This window comes from Thunnus thynnus, chromosome 1, assembly GCF_963924715.1.
Source record: "Thunnus thynnus chromosome 1, fThuThy2.1, whole genome shotgun sequence".
Classification (NCBI taxonomy): Eukaryota; Metazoa; Chordata; class Actinopteri; order Scombriformes; family Scombridae; genus Thunnus; species Thunnus thynnus.
This window is the reverse complement of record NC_089517.1, coordinates 10,217,690-10,234,120: the sequence shown is the minus strand read 5'-3', so window position 1 is coordinate 10,234,120 and position 16,431 is coordinate 10,217,690. Positions and strand designations below refer to the sequence as shown.

The 16,431-nt window shown below is 40.8% G+C and overlaps 1 protein-coding gene across 6 annotated transcripts in view; it reads left to right on the top strand.

The window, feature by feature from the left end:
- Window positions 1-16,431, top strand: part of myo9aa (myosin IXAa) — a 110,753-nt gene that overhangs the window by 88,156 nt on the left and 6,166 nt on the right. For 5 of the 6 annotated variants that reach the window (XM_067581559.1, XM_067581494.1, XM_067581648.1 and 2 more), the window contains 18 exons: window positions 1,699-1,842; window positions 2,445-2,484; window positions 2,588-2,710; window positions 3,978-4,058; window positions 4,275-4,385; window positions 7,037-7,159; window positions 8,303-8,452; window positions 9,170-9,483; window positions 9,992-11,782; window positions 12,508-12,607; window positions 12,851-13,066; window positions 14,091-14,188; window positions 14,314-14,444; window positions 14,554-14,774; window positions 15,072-15,188; window positions 15,386-15,574; window positions 15,909-15,959; window positions 16,182-16,293. In XM_067581559.1, the coding sequence (XP_067437660.1) occupies window positions 1,699-1,842; window positions 2,445-2,484; window positions 2,588-2,710; window positions 3,978-4,058; window positions 4,275-4,385; window positions 7,037-7,159; window positions 8,303-8,452; window positions 9,170-9,483; window positions 9,992-11,782; window positions 12,508-12,607; window positions 12,851-13,066; window positions 14,091-14,188; window positions 14,314-14,444; window positions 14,554-14,774; window positions 15,072-15,188; window positions 15,386-15,574; window positions 15,909-15,959; window positions 16,182-16,293 (4,112 nt within the window). The remainder of the gene's footprint in view (window positions 1-1,698; window positions 1,843-2,444; window positions 2,485-2,587; window positions 2,711-3,977; window positions 4,059-4,274; window positions 4,386-7,036; window positions 7,160-8,302; window positions 8,453-9,169; window positions 9,484-9,991; window positions 11,783-12,507; window positions 12,608-12,850; window positions 13,067-14,090; window positions 14,189-14,313; window positions 14,445-14,553; window positions 14,775-15,071; window positions 15,189-15,385; window positions 15,575-15,908; window positions 15,960-16,181; window positions 16,294-16,431) is intronic. The other variant, XM_067581723.1, reaches the window with a different exon arrangement.

Genomic DNA, 16,431 nt, shown 5'->3' with positions numbered 1-16,431 from the left:
TGATAAATATTCAGTCCCTGCAGGGTGCTTGTTGGCTGGACAGTGCAGCGGACAGTGCCGTGCTTTATGGGACTCTCAGGGAGACTATGGAGATTAACAGTCACTACAAAAGCCATATTGTACCATCACCATTTACTGAAATTGATGATCAAATGGGGACAAATTTTCCTTTACATGGTAGGCCAGATCTTTATTATTAATTATTTTCTGATTTGGTCATACACAATAAACCCTTAAACATAGGTCTTAAGATTATATGAAGAATCTCAAAGGAAGCCTTTTGTATGTATAAGCTTTGTCGAAGGCTTTGATTTACAATTACTTACTGGGGGCTTTGTGGATCCTCTGACGTAATTTATAATAATGTAATGTAATACTCGCTGCTGGTAGTTCAAATCATACGTACTGACCCTCTGGGATTGTGGATAAGGATAGTCGAGCTGTCTTAGAGAAGCATCCTCTGGGTCTCCTCCATGTCTTCCATAGAGAGAAAAAAAAAGTAATGAGAAGACCAGTCATACCTATGTCGTTTTTTATCCCTTCAGCCTGCATCTGCTATGCATTTCAAAGTTAACACGCAGTATTTTGAGATTTGACTGCAAAAGAAAACATGGTAAATTTAAACCTGAGTCGTAATAAATATACTACGTCCACCCTTAGACAAGTGATTCAAAAAAAAAATATCTGGAAAGAAATAATTTGGTGCCTCAGAAGCCAAAAACAACAGAGAGAAGGCTCTCCTTTTAATGCCAGCACTGACATGGAATAGGCCTAAACTCCATTTATTTATTCAAACAAGTTTTTCTTCACACTTTCTGATACTACTACAATGGAAAATCACTTTCAACCCAAACAACCAGCTCTCCACCAAAGAGATACAATACCAAGAAGCTCAACCTTTTCACCTTCTCTGTGTAGACTTTCCCTTTATTACACTTTTATTACATATTAAAAACCTCATCGCAAGTTGGTGTCCCACTTTATTTTGTTTCTAGTGATTCGATACCTCTTTGTTAGTAACATACATTATGAGATCAGCCTGTGTGTCTGCAGGAGAAAATCTCTGAATCAATAGATGAAGAGATATGTTGCTACTGCCGCACCTACAGTATACTTTGGTCCTGAAATAAGTGATGTTCTTTATTTTTTTTGCTTTTTATTTGATACCTCAGGCATTCATTTTTTCCTCCTTTTCCCCTCTTCTGTCTTTCTTCTCCTCTCCTCTTACTCCTAACATCTTCTCTTGTCTCCTCTGGGCTAAAATAGTTCACATTGGTTAATAGTTTTTAACCATGACCTGACCGCCCGTGTTTATGTTTGTGTTCTGGGCAGGTGGTTAGGTTTCACCTTGAGGCCTGAGGTTTTAACCCTGTGAGACTTCAGTAAACTGTGTCAAATACTGTGTGAGATGAACTCCACTCCCTGCCAATGAAAAAAAAAACATGAACTATAGAATAGTGCCCCTGCTGGTGATACACCTTTTTGGGAAAGACAATTTCCCATTTACCAATACCTATAATAATTATTGTTAATATAAGTTAAGAGGCTCATTGCTGTATATGAATGAAATCTATGTTGAATTTACAAAATAAACACTGTTATTATTAATTACTAATTCTGTACCGGTCTCTACCTTAAGTATCAGTTGCAATAAGTGGATTTTCAGAAATTAATCTGTGTGTATGTTTTTGTCCAAAGGGGTTCTCCGGGCCTCGGCTGGAATGGGCGCGTTGGTCGACAGAGCCGCTTATCTTCCAGCAGCTCCACCACCACAGAAGAAGACGGCATCTTTGTCAACTCTGCCAGCAGCAAGCTTCTGGAGAGAGCCCACGACATCCTTATGTGAGTTACAAGAAGTATCCTCAGTCGCCGTAATACTTTAAACTGCCCTTAAACACTGGTGTATAGATTACGCTCTCCTTATTTTAGTGGGGTTTTTGTTCTAATTTAGAAACTATGTCACTGTTCTTTGTTGGGTTTGTTGTATATGTGTGTGCAGAATCTTTTTTAGTGTAACTTTATTCTATTGCTATTTGTTGTTGTGGCCAGCTGTGTGGCCTAGTAGCCAACAGACCTCTTAAAAACTGAAAAGACTCAGGTTCAAACCCTTTTTCAGTGAACATCTGCCCTGCTCAGCTGTCCTTCAGCGATCACTACATTCCTACCAGCTCCAAGGGTGCTGTTCTTTAGCTGACCCTGACCTCTGACCTCCCTACGGAGGGGAGCAAGTGAAAAGAAAATTTCCCCGCGGGGATGAATAAAGTAGCAACTTATTGACAGGGATATGACCCACTTGGGAAGACTTTCAGGGATTAATGAAATGTGTTGTCCAACTTTTACTTAACAGTAAAAAGTTGAACTTCTCACCTGTTCATTTAAAGAACAAAAAGAAGTATTTTAATGCTCAATTTATAACCTATTTTGTGTTGTTTTTTTATAAACAGGAGGAACAAAAACTACAAATCTAAGCCCATTCTTCCGAAGGTACAGTGCAAGATATTTCTATGTTATCATCTTACATTATTTTATATTAATAGCAGCAGTGTATTTGAATGTTTTAATGTTCTGTCATCATTCCCAACCACAGCACTTACTTAATGTCAAGTCACTGAAGTACCTCAGCAACCTGACGCTTCACGACCGCATAACCAAGTCACTGCTTCACCTCCACAAGAAGAAGAAACCACCCAGTATCAGCGCACAGTTCCAGGTCAGAAACACAAACACACCAGAGCCAGTAGTGAACTGCAGCACTGTAGTTTGCCATTCAGCGCTCTCACCGTAAAAATAACACGATTAGCCTGAGCTGGACAGAGGAATCTCCCTCCAGCTGTGAATATGATGAAAACAAGGTGTGTCCCTTAAACCCAGCTGTGGGTGGAAACATCCCTCCATTTCCCTGCCTGCCCACGACCTTTACTGTCCACTGACTAATGCCTGTATTTGCTCATCATGTGTGTGAAGTCCATTACATAGTTCACACACCCACCCATAAGTCTTAAATGTATGACATCTTGTCTGGGAATTTCATAAAAAATACTTCTGATTTGGTGAGAAAGTTAGCCTTTTCTCAGTTAGACACCCTTTTTTTTTAATTTGATTTTCATCGTGGAAGATGAGACCAAGAAAATGGGTAACTGTAGTGATTCTTTTAGAAAATGAAAGTGGCTCAGACCCAAAAATGAACTCATTCATGCCCATTTAAACCACTGAAAGCAAAGAGGGAAAGCTGCCAAATGTAGGTGCTGTGCTCTATTTTCAGCATCATTTGTTAGCAGAGTATTTTCCCGTCCTGCACAGGAGATAAAAGTGACCAATAACTACATACTAAGATTAAGTAGTAAGATTCAGAATAATTTAGTCATTTAGATTAAAAAAAAAAAGTCTGATAAAAGCTCTCATTAGCAGCCAGTTAGCACACTCCAGCTCAGGAAAACTTTCAACAACAACCAAAAACTATTATTTTCTTACCAATTTCTTTGAGAGTGAACTCTGTGTTCTGGCTGTTGGTGGTGAGAGTGCTGAGGCCCCTCTGGCAGGCAGCCCTGGCCCCAGTGTGTGGATGACTTCACTTCCCACATCCTGTGCTGCGCTGATTGCTTTAATCTCCCATGGAGGGGGAGGAGACTGAATTCCTCCTGCCACTGAATTATCACACACACATGCTGACACACATGTGCATGTGTTTACACACACAGACACACACACACACACACATATATAGTAACTGCACATGGAAATACTACAGACATGGTTTCTTTTTTCCCCCCTAGAGAACCACATGCTTATACGCGGACATATTGTTAGTATTTATGATTGCAGACAGCATCTTTCATCCTTTACTCGCAGATGGGTCGAACAGTTATTCACTGTTAAGAAAGCCACTTGACTTCTTCAACTGCTGCCTGTTAAACAAGAGTGAAGCAACAAAACTAATCTGCTTTATTGTGTCTTGTTTTTCGTGTCTCATTCTGCAGGCCTCTCTCAATAAGCTAATGGAGACCCTGGGTCAGTCTGAGCCTTATTTTGTCAAGTGCATCCGTTCCAATGCAGAGAAGGTACAGTGTGCTCACTTCAGACTGCAGCCACATCGACTGTTTTGGTTTAGTTTTTCAAAGCATTTTTCATTTCCCTTGAAGTTTGAACTTTTCTAAATCTGTTTATCATTTCCCTCTCCTCTCTCTTCGACCTCTGCCGCCTGTTGCTCTTCCCCTTTTATTGTTATTTTCTCCTCTCCTCGCTTCTCTGTTTATCTACGACTTTCTCTTTCTCAGCTGCCCTTACGGTTTAACGATAACCTGGTGCTGAGGCAGCTGCGTTACACTGGTATGCTGGAGACTGTGCGCATCCGGCAATCAGGCTACAACATCAAGTACAGCTTTGAGGTAACATTTCCACACTGTAGATCATCCTTTAAACATCTTAGTCTGGTCCCAACTGTCCCGTTTTATATTTAGCGAACTGATAAGAAGAAACAAACAAGCAATCGGAGATAAAGAAATACACTAAATACATGCAGTATAGGTACATTTACACAAGTACTGCACCTAGATACTTGTGCTTTACTTGAGTACTTCCATTTTATGCTGCTCCACCACAGTACGTTACATTTCAGAGGGAAATATCGTATTTTTTACTCCACTTCATTTATTTGACAGCTATAGTTACTAGTTGTATTTGCAGATTTAAGAAGATTTTGCATACAAAATATATGGTCCATATACAAATTGATGAGGAATTTTAAAACATGAACCAACAAACAGTATCTAAAATACTTAAAATGAGCTCCATCTTGACCAATTACAACATTCAAATACTGGTTTGTTTTCATGTATTGTGAGTACTTTTGATTCTTGTACAGTACACTTACATACTTTTACTTATGTAAGTTTTAATGCAGAACTTTGACTTGAAATGGAATATACTTTTTAATTGTGATATTTCTACTTTTACAATGCCTTTAAATCATTTAATGCTTTTTGCACCACCAGTGGTAGTCCGTACAGTCCGTAAATGGCAACATTTCATCCAAAGCACTTTACACCTTGCAAGGTGCTGGCCTGACCATCAGGAGCAATTTGGGATTCAGTATCTTTCCAAGGACATTTCAACATGTGGACAGGAGGAGCAGGGGATTAATAGTAAAGGGCACTCTAGCAATTTTGTATGACAACTTCTATAAAGGTAGGGGGAGAAATATTAACAAAACAAAGCTGCAAAGTCACTGCAGTAGATATCCTGACTTCTATTCTCAAGTAAGGGCCAAAACTGCTTTCACAATTCAACTAATAGCACGTTTTCATTAGTCCGCAGTTTTTAACACAGGCTCTGATAAATCTTGTTGTCCCCAAGCCAAAATGGCCTTGATGACATCAAGAGGGTTATTTTTTTTCAAATTTGTAAAAGCTCCTCCAGAGTAAAGAAGTTATAACAATCCCACTCCATCCACTATTTTTCAGTCTTAGTCTAGAATTGCCAAGTATGATTTTTCAGTCATCCAGGAAGCAACACTTGATAAGCCAAATGGTAAAAAGGAGCGCAACAGCAGATCATATTAACATCTTCCCTCTGTGCAGGCTTACGCAGGCCAGAACACTGATGCACTATCAATCTCGCTTTTCACGTCCCAAAGCTTGAATAACACTCAGGTTTCCATGAGTCTAGGTGCCGGCGATTAATTCTTCTCCAAGAAACATTTTGCTGATGTTGCTTGAGCCAGGGTTCATTGTATGTTGTGTGAAGAGGGAATTACGAGGGACGTGAGGTGGCAGCACTTAACCGCACTGGCTCTCAGAAGAATGATGTCAATACTGCAAGAAAAGCTGCATGACTAATAAGGGAGATCATGTTTAATGATGATTGGAAGTGAGTCGATTTGGGAGTGACTCCTTCCCGGACCACTTTCTCTTACATTTATTTCCATTTTGTGGTCTTGAATGTTTAATTGTGCCAGACTTGTCATGTGGTGCCAAGGTTTTAGACAAACATTAAGTCACTGTGTTAGTTTATTACAAGATCTGTTCACCAAATCACAAAACTACTGTGATATCTAGCCAATCAGATCATTTTTTTGTTTTATTTGCTGAGGTTTTGAGATCTCAGCTGGTGTTCTTGGCGCTACCCGAATACAATGAAGTGTAATGGAGTTTAATTTGTGTTTCCCAAAACACTTCAGTGTCAGAGTAGTCATTTCACCAAAAACAACTCTCAGTCACTCAGGATAATCCAAAGACCGTGGTCTTGAGAGGGAAATTGTTTCCATAACAACTGAAATTTACTACAGAATAAAATACTTCATATTCTGTCATTTGGGTGAGCTGACCTGAGTACATAAATGAGTGCAAAACTCATAAAACTTTACCTTTTTTGATGAGCTCACTCAGATAATTTTAGCAACAGAATATTCCTCATTTACCAGAAATTCCTCCAAACATATTTAGTGCTGCGGTCAGCACTAATGAGAAATATCTCGGGCATGGTATCACTTCCGAGGACTCTGCTGTGTCCCGACTACTCAGAACAGAGCCTCTCCATTGTCCTGAGGTCTCTGAAACACTCCCCATGCTTGTAATTGTATAAACACAGCATCTGTTTCCCTATCCACCCCCTACAGCCCAGGGTGCAGAGTGTATTGAATTCAGACAATGGGCCTCAGTTTGAAGAGTTGGAGTTCAGCATATTTATGCCATGATGTTTGAACCCCTGCAAATATGGACAGCATGGACTTTTACCTGAAACCACATGTGCCTTGACAGCTTTTTTTTCAAGCTTGGTTTCTGTTCAAGAGATGCGTCAGACGAATGATTCAGTGTCTGCTTCTGGTCAAGAGATATATTTAAAATTCAGGGCCACAGTGTGCACAGTACAGTCCCGACCTATCGATTATTTTCTGTAATCTGTCTTAGAAAAAGATGGCTTTAGGAAATTCATTCAGTAAACTCTCGGTCACAAGAGACACAAACATACAGTCCAGAACAGATACTAAAGGGTAATAAATAGACTTCTCATTAACACCTTGTCTTGTTTTTCTTGATAGGATTTCGTCCATCACTTCTGCGTGCTGCTCCCAGAGAGCACCAGCGCTACCAGAGAAGGCATCCAGCAGTGTCTGGACCAGCTGGACCTGGCACCAGATGGTTACCAAGTTGGCAAGACAATGGTATTTACTCTGCCTCCTCATCTCCTGTCCCTCTTAGATCTTAAAAGATAAACAGATAAAACATTGTGGGACTTTTGTTTTATTAGGAAGTCTGAATTAACCTCCTCTACAAACAAATGTAAATCCTTTTTTCATCATTACAAATGAATTGTGAGCAGTTTAGCTATGTTTGGCTGTCAGAAGTTATTTTAAATTTTATTAAAAGAGCCCAAAGTTTCAGTTCAGTATCAATAATTGCATGCAGAATTATACCGAAGTGTGTATAAACTGATTCATGTGATATGTCGAATTTTCATGTGAGCCATAAAAATTGTCTGGTTTGGAATATTTCACACAGTGTACAGTAAGTTTTAGAAGAAGCTTGGTGAGAATATGATGTATTGTAAGGGAAATTAATGTTTTTGTAGTTAATTTAGTGGAATGTCAGGACTCATTAAGTTAAATAAAGTCACAATACATAATCCATATGTATGATAAAGGGTTAGTGCTTTTCTTCTGTTGTTCCATTGTTTAGTAACCAGAATCATAATCAGCATTATAACATTTATTTAACAGGTGAAAAGAAGATGTCAAGTCTTTTTTATATACTATTATCTCTTTCATGTTATACTGACATACATACATATTATCCTTACCATTACAGAACCCAAAATTGATTTACTCAAAATAATTTACGGTTTTAAAATGACTCAACTTGCTTACTTTATTAACCTGTTAGATTACATAGACTATAAATAGAGTTGTGGATATATAGGGGAAAAGATAGTGTTGGGGATAACCTCATATTACCTGAAAGCAGCATCCTCTCTCTGAACAAAAGGATGTAATGTATACGGTGCCCCATATTCGTAGTGTGTATGTCCACTGTATGAACGCGGCATGATGGAGGGGTCCATGCCTTCGGGATGCTGTCTATATAATTAGAAGATCATACCTGACATTCTTGCGGCCATGTGTCACGGATTTCTAATATTTGTGTGTACGCTTTGTGAGGGAATGTGTGCAGGGCTTTTTAAAGGAATGTGTGTGTGTATATCTCTTTGTGTGCCACTAGACTACCCCGGTCTTCATTAAGAGTGTGTGTGTGTATGTGTGTGTGTGTGTTTTACCCTGTGCTGACTCCATTGTGGTCCCTCCCCTCAGGTGTTTTTGCGGGAGGGTGAGCGTCAGCAGCTGCAGGCCTTACTCCACAGTGAAGTTCTCAGGCTCATCGTCATGCTGCAGCGGCGATTCAGAGCCCGGCTGGAGAGGAAGCAGTTTGTCAGGATGAGAGAGGCAGCGATCTGCATCCAGGTACGGTGTTTTTCCTCATCACTGATCACTGTGTTGTTATTTTTGTTGGCAGTAATTCAATGTTACTGTTTATTGGCATGCAGAGGAATTGTACTGTGAAACTATGATCATGTTATATTATATTATATTACATAATTCTGTTTTTCAGATCATCATATTATAATTAAATGTAAAATAAATGTGAAATTATAATTAAATAATAAAACTTATTACTTATAAACTTATTTTATTTTATATTTATTTGATTTTGCTTACATTTAAAATATTGTGATACTTACTGGTATCTCAAAAAAAAAATCTAAAAATATATAAAATATTCTCACTAATATGTATTGATATGAATATTAATTTCATGCATATTACCCAGATCTAGTTGTTCTTATTAAACAGACTAAATTGAGTAACTGGTGATCTTCTTTTAAAGTGCTTTTTCAACCCTTTAAAATCAGTCATGACTGCAGCAGAGCCATGTGTTTACAATACAACACCAAATTTGAAATGAAAGAAGTTTCAGTTGAAATCAAAGGTATTTTATTTTAGTTTTATAGTTCCTGAATTGGAAATGAACTTAAATTTAAACTAGTGTGGATATGATTTTATTTTTAGGTCCCATCGAAGGAAGCTTGCTTTTAGTCAGTGAACTTTGATATAGGCCGCCACAATCACTATCACTCTATCATAAATATATCATTCATCATCATAATTTTCTCCCCACAGAAATTTTGGCGTTTGTACCGGCCCACAGAAGAGGAGGAGGAGGACGACTATGACCCTAATGTCCAGGAGGTGGCAGCTGTGTGTCTGCAGACACACTGGCGGGGTTACAGGGAACGTCAGAGGTTGAAGATGTGGAGGGAGGCTGCCCTGGTGCTACAGAGGGCATGGAGGTCGTGGCTCTATCGGCGCTGTGCGGCAGCTTTGGTTATTCAGGCAGCCTGGCGCTGTCATCGAGCCCGAGAAGCCTACTTACGTCTGTATGCCGCTGTGGTACAACTACAGGCGTTAAGCAGAGGCTACCTCGCCAGGCAGAGGTAAAGCATACTGTAAAACACCTATTGCAGTATCCACAGCAGTAGTACCAGTTCTGTTTTTTCTATTACTAAAAAGTTAAGGTACAGATATGGTCAGTTTAACAAAAGCAAACATTTTAGCATTTCTATAAAAGCTCAATCATCTCAAAATGGCTTCTGGAGGTAAATGACTGCATGATTTTTCAAGCTGCTGAAAACCCAGATTAATCTTTGCACACTGCTCCTGCAGTGTATTTGGTCATTGTTCAGTGTGCTGACAGACCAGTCTTGGTAAGAGCATGCCATTACGCAAGCAATCCAACACAAAGCAGCTCTACTAACAGCTGAGCTGCTGAGAGCAAGAATTTTTATATCAGACTCTAACGTAAGTGAAAACACTTGCGGTAGTTAGTTTTTATGAAAAACAAAACTCAAAGCTGTTAAAATTTTATCGCGTCAATATAAATTGATACCCTAGGAAGTGGTTTGACATCAGCTAAAGTTGTTACCGTGTCTTTCTGATTGACAGCTTCAGAAAACTGAGAGAACAGAAGCTGAGGGAGAAGACGGAGCAACAGGAGCAGCTGCTTCAGCTACAGAATGGCCAGGTGAGCCTCTCGCCAGAAGACGAAGAGGAGCCACCTGAGAGGATCATGGGATTGGACCTCAGCACGTGGGAGGACCGTTCCTATGAGGAACGGGAAAGGACTCTCCAAATCCTCAGCAGCCTTGATGGAGCAGTTAAGGAGGAAAGTGAAGGAAGAGAACATACCAGGGCGAATGAGAGCTTACCTAAAGAATACTCTGAAGCACCTGCCTCATTCCCGCCATCCGCAGTGGTGGTGCGAGAGAAGATCAGAACTGTAGACGAGCCCGGCCAGAAAACCACTCGAGCCAAGAGAGAGAGCCGACGGATGAGAGAGCTGGAGCAGGCCAAGTTCAGCCTGGAGCTCCTCAAGGTCCGGGCAACCAGCGGCGGAGCCTCGTCCCCCTCAGAGGAAAGACGTTGGTCTGTTGAGCTGGTGCCCCCCACCACTCCACCTCTGCGTTCACCCCAGGGCACGCCTGACAGCCAGAGCTCCAAAGGCAGCTTTGAGCTTCTCAGTATAGATGACGAGCCTCCCAAGGCTATAGAAGAAGTGACAGACAGTGAGGATCTCTGCTCCCCTGTTGTCTCAGTATCTCCAGCACCAGAGCCGAGTGAGGAGATCATCTCAACAAGCCTGAAGCCAGATGAACTGAACAGGACAGAGGTTTTTGATGCTGTTGCCCACCCTGGCGACCAGGACCAGCCAAAAATTGATCTGGCAGCCCCCTCTACTACACATCCGCCCAAAATCGAGAACTACCTCCCTACCTTTTACGTCCCTACTAGTGAGACCACCACGGTCATCTCACGTCGTCCTGCTGAAGAGCCTCAACAAAACACAGAGGCAGCCGTCTCTACAACCACCACATCCACCACCACTGTTATCCAACCTCTCAAAGAAAGGCGAGAGTCAACACGTCGACCAGTGGTGGTGGTTATAAGCATGCAGAAAGAAACCCCGCTAAGTGAAGAGCTGAGCGGTATGGTCCGTCCCCCTGTAGAGGTTCGAGATTCGGCAGCCCAGACAGGGGAGTTGACACCATCACCACTGAAACCGGGCCCAGCTCCTGCGCCTCAAGGTCCTGTCCCTGTTTCCACTGCTGTCGCTCAGGCTGACCAGGCTGTCATAGAGAAGCTGGTACGACTGAATGAGGAGAAGGAGGAGAGGCAGCGTAATCAACAACAGCAGAATGAGAAGGAGATGATGGAGCAGATAAGACAACAGAAAGAGGTGCTGGAGCGCCAGCGCCTTTTCTTCGCTCAGTACGAGAGAGACATGTTTGAGAAACAAAGGGGAGAAGCTCTGCAGAGGATACAACAGAGCCGACAGGGGGGACAAGATGTTGGTGGAACCGCCACTTCCGGCAAGCCGCTCAGACCCAGCTCTCTGCTGATTGAGAGGACAGCAGGGCTAGCTCCTTATGGCAGAACCCGATCAGACTCCGATGCCCCATCAGTGCATTCTCCTGCAGGGGCGGACATCCAGAGCAGTGCCCCTCATCCCCAGCTGCCTCCTCCACCCGCTTCTGTTCCCAGAGAAAGACGCAAGGAGAGCAGGCCTGTTGCTGAGGGCTGGGCACCCAAACTCACCCTGGAGTCCAAAGATGGAGGAGGGACGAGAGTGAGAGCAGCCACCAAGAAGGCTCAAAGTAATCAGGGCACCACAGTTAGCATGACGGACAAGCCAGGCAACATCTTCTACTCTCCAAAGGACAAAGTGACATTTACAAAGTGAGTATGGATTTAACATGTTGCTTTTAATTCACTTTATTCATTTGTATGAGGTTTGTATCACAAAAATACTTTGGCAGACAGGAGTGCATCCCGGTGCACTGAGTGGCACGGATTGGTGTTGAAATCAACACATAGGCTGCCACCAGGATTGTTTCATTTTTCTGCAAACCAAAGTAAAACCTATTGATATATATATATATATATATATATATATATATATATATATATATATATATATATATATATATATATATATATCATTTCAAAGATACTATAATTATCACATACAAAAAAGTGTGTATTTCATGAAAGTTTTACTAACATAACTGTACCTGGTGGCCACATTATGAATTCTTTGTTCAGAATTATCATAATTAAATTGGTACTCCAGTGATTTAGCATTGTACTTCCATAAAGCTGGAGGACATACAAAAGACAGAATAAAGACAGAATGGTCATGATCGATGCAACGGAGGATTAAATATCCCTAGTATGGGAAGAACTCCAAAAACATTTGATCCAACAACAATCAGGGTTGTTCAGGGTCTCAGACCTCAGAAAGCTCCCTCAAGAGCAAAAGAAGACAAAAAAGCATTAGTTTTCACAGCACTCCCCATGACAAGTAAACTGACCTTAATGTATAAAATCAGTGCAGTGCCCTTTTATTAAATAGATTTGCCTTTATCTTTGCCATCTTTTCTGCTTCATTATTCGCACTTAAGGTTTGACAGTGATGCTGTTGCTAAAGAGACGCCTGTAGCCATTCCCAGAGAGGGACCCACACCGGTTTCCAAGCCTTCTAAAGGAACAAAAGCACGGGATGTAAGTAATCTTTCCTTTTTTTTTAAACATAAACATATAGATATAGCATGTGTTTGCAAGTTTTGCAGGAGTGCCTTTTTTTGTGTTGTGAATTAATTATTGAATCCTGGCAGGATATGTTTGAATCTTAACACTAAAATTTGCTGACCTTATAAGAAGAACGAAAATGCACTGAAGGGTCTTTGAAGGTAACTGTGTGTCTTTACATTTAAACATGCTGTTATCACTTCTGGTAAACTCCAGGTTGGCAGAGCGGGCCAAAAAAAGAAAGCCAGAATGGCACGGACCCGCTCCGACTTCCTCACCCGCGCCCCCAGCCTTTCAGTTGGGGGCGATTCAGATGAGGATGACTATGAGGGTGACAGCCCCGTCAGCCCCCGACATTACACTCTACCCCTCTCCAAACAGAGCTCCACGGAGGCAGGCTTAGGACAGTCCTGTTTCAGTGACTCAGACATGGTAACAGGCGCCATCCCAGCCAACACTTGCCCTCTCTATGCCCTCTCTTAAAGTGTGGCTTCTCTTGTTCTAACTTCCTCAGCAGAGAGAGAGCGTAGATCTGCATTATACCTCTGACTCAAACTGAGCTTCAACGCACTTCTGTTTTCTGAAAATGATGAAGAGTCATTTTTAGTGGAAGACACATTTTTGAAATGCTTGCTAAAATGGTGTCGGGTAATGTAACACTTTCCGTCCAATAGAAGATTAAAATATTGTAGTTTTAGGTATGATGCAAATATTCATTTAAATTTTAAAAGACCTGAATCCTTAAACTTTACTGGTGTGACAACCCCCTCCAGAAATCATGATCAACAGTGAATGTTAACTTGATTTTACTCATTATGACGGATGCAGAGCACTTTCTGAAAATGTGTTTTCCATTAAAACGTTAAGCCTTTAATTTAGTTGCTTTTCTAACATGATTTCTTCTCTGTCTCTCACAGATGTAATAGTGATTTTTCTTCAGTTTTCACCTTGATGTTTTTCTGTCTGGTTAACTAACAATATTTGCATGTTCACTTGGTTATCTTTCCTCTTTTAACCTTCACTGTAGTCATGAGTCAAACCTTGGGAGGTTCTTGTTTCCCTTCACCTTTTTATCACTTAACAAACTCTTTCTGCCCCTCAGCAGTCACTGTTTTCCTGAGAATAAAAAAATGTGCCATATGTTGTCAACTCTCTAAGTTATGAACAATTTAGCCTTATTAATGTGTTAAAGTATTATTTGTTGTGTTTATTGCTTTGTTATATCATGATTACAATCAGAATTTATACTTTTAATGATACTCAGAGGAAGTTAGAGCTTTGGTAAATGTATAATGCTACAGTATGCATTGCAAAATACTGTATTGCTACAGTGATGTGATGCTGCCATCTACTGGCTGATCATAATATAGACGCACACATGGAAAAGCTCAATAGATAGGCTTGTCTTCAATTTTGACATATTTTTAATATATTCTCCGGCCTGATGTTGTTTCAGCCTACAAGCTCTCAAGAGGAGAAGAAGATACACAAAGCTATGTCGTCAGGAGATTTAGGAAAAGTGGACACACTGCGCAAGAGCTCACAGGATGGAAGGTTTGTTCTTCTCCGCAGCTTTGCTAGGATCTACATTTATCTTATTGTATCTTAGTACATTTTGATCACAATTCCCTTTTATAAATCCATACAATCCTTATCAATTTTGTTTTAATTCTGAACAGGGTTCGTGGTAAGATGCGCTTCTGGGGCAAGACCAAGTATGGTGATAAGAAGACATCCAGAGAAAAGCTGATTTGTGGTGCTGATTCCTTAGATGGAGACTATGGAGACACTGGGCCATTACTGGGAGAGGGTGCGTTATCACTTTTAAATATTTGAATGCACCTGAAGTTCATTCGACTCACTTGCACACATCCTTCTTTTTAAACTAATAAAGACTGGTTTTCTCTGCCACACTGCAGGTCAGGAAAACATGTCGCCTCCCTGCAGTCCCGATCTGACGTTGGATCGAGGGTTCAGAGACTTGAAAGAGAACAAGGAGCCTTCTCCCAAGGTGAAGCGAAGGCGCAGTGTTAAGATCAGCAGCGTGGCTCTAGAACCGGCTCAGTGGCAGAACGACGCGCTGCAGATCCTCACCTGCACCAACGACTACAGGAGCATGAACGACTTCCTTATGAAGAAGGTACGGTCTCACATGCTTGCTCTAATTCTCTTGAGGGTAAAGATGTTAATATATATAGCTCACAGTTAAGTTACAGGCTTGAAGTTTCACTCATAGTTTCACTAAAAGATTAAAGTTTCCACACATGAAGCACAAGGGGATTTACGTTGACTTAAAGGATTCAGTGCAGATTTCAACATGACCGTTGAGCTTTTATTATTTTATTGCCAGGATTATGTCTTAATGCTTTTTCTAAGCTTTTTTAGAGCTACAGACAGAACATATTCTTGCTAAATTGATTGTGGTGTCATTATTTAGATCAATGACTTGGACACAGAGGACAGCAAGAAGGACACCATGGTGGACGTCGTATTTAAAAAGGCTCTGAAGGAATTCCGTCTAAACATTTTCAACTCCTACTCCACAGCGCTGGCGGTATGTTTACAAGATCTTTTAAAATTTGTTCCTCAAACAAAGTAATAAGAAGCACAAAAAAATCAATTTAACCTACTTTTTACATCACAGCCAAAGTAGCAGTGTAAATATTTCTTCTCTACTTGATCATTATTTCCAAAATAGGTCAAATAAATCCTTTTCTCTCTCTCTGTGATTCGATGTCTCCTTCCCCCCAGATGGACGATGGTAAGAGCATCCGCTACAAAGACCTCTATGCTCTGTTTGAGCACATCCTGGAGAAAACCATGCGCCAGGAGCAGAGGGACTGGAGCGAGTCTCCTGTCAAAGTTTGGGTCAACACCTTTAAGGTCTTCCTGGATGAGTTCATGACTGAGTACAAACCTATGGATGGGACACTCACCAAGGTAACGCCGCAACTGCCTCCTGACTGCTCAGGAAGACACACATGGTGATGGGATTTTGGACGATGTTAAACTGTTGAAAGCTTTTTTTATTCTCCTTTTTAATTAATAGTTTTTGGGTAACTTGCATTACAAGGGATACATGAACATTACTTTTTGTGGATCACGAAATGTGAAAGAAAGATGTGTAAGACTTTTATTCATGTGAAAGGAAAGTTCTGTTTTCAAACTTTTAAGTGTCATGTACTTTGATTTACATCTGCCTTCTGGGTTGCTAGTTGATTTTAACAGTTTTAATGGTATATGTGTTCTGTTTTGTCTTTTTTTTTTACTACAGCAAGTACCTAAACCTGAACGCAAAAAACGAAGGAAAAAAGACACAGACATTGTGAGTCTCTCTTTATTCCCATCCTTACTAAGTAGTCTACATGATCATGACAGAAGAAAGACAACCAGTCCTCTCCACCTCAATTTAGTCTTTAGAATCATAAAATATAAATACACCAGTGACTTTACTAGAATAGGCAATAAAATATACTCATAAAATGTGAATGGGGGAAAAAAATGTAAATGAACTTTAAATGAACCTGAGCTCTACTGCTCTCTGCAGGTGGAGGAGCATAATGGCCACATCTTCAAGTCCACCCAGTACAGCATCCCCACGTACTGTGAATACTGTTCATCGCTCATCTGGATGATGGACCGTGCCTGTGTGTGCAAATGTGAGTGTGCATGCAAAAATAACACAGCAGGATTGCAGCAGACCTTGAACATCCCTGAAATTCATAGATAGAAGAAAAACTGAATACATTACGAGCCTTTTTAACTATTGTTTCGAGGGCCATGGAGGCCTTGGAAGT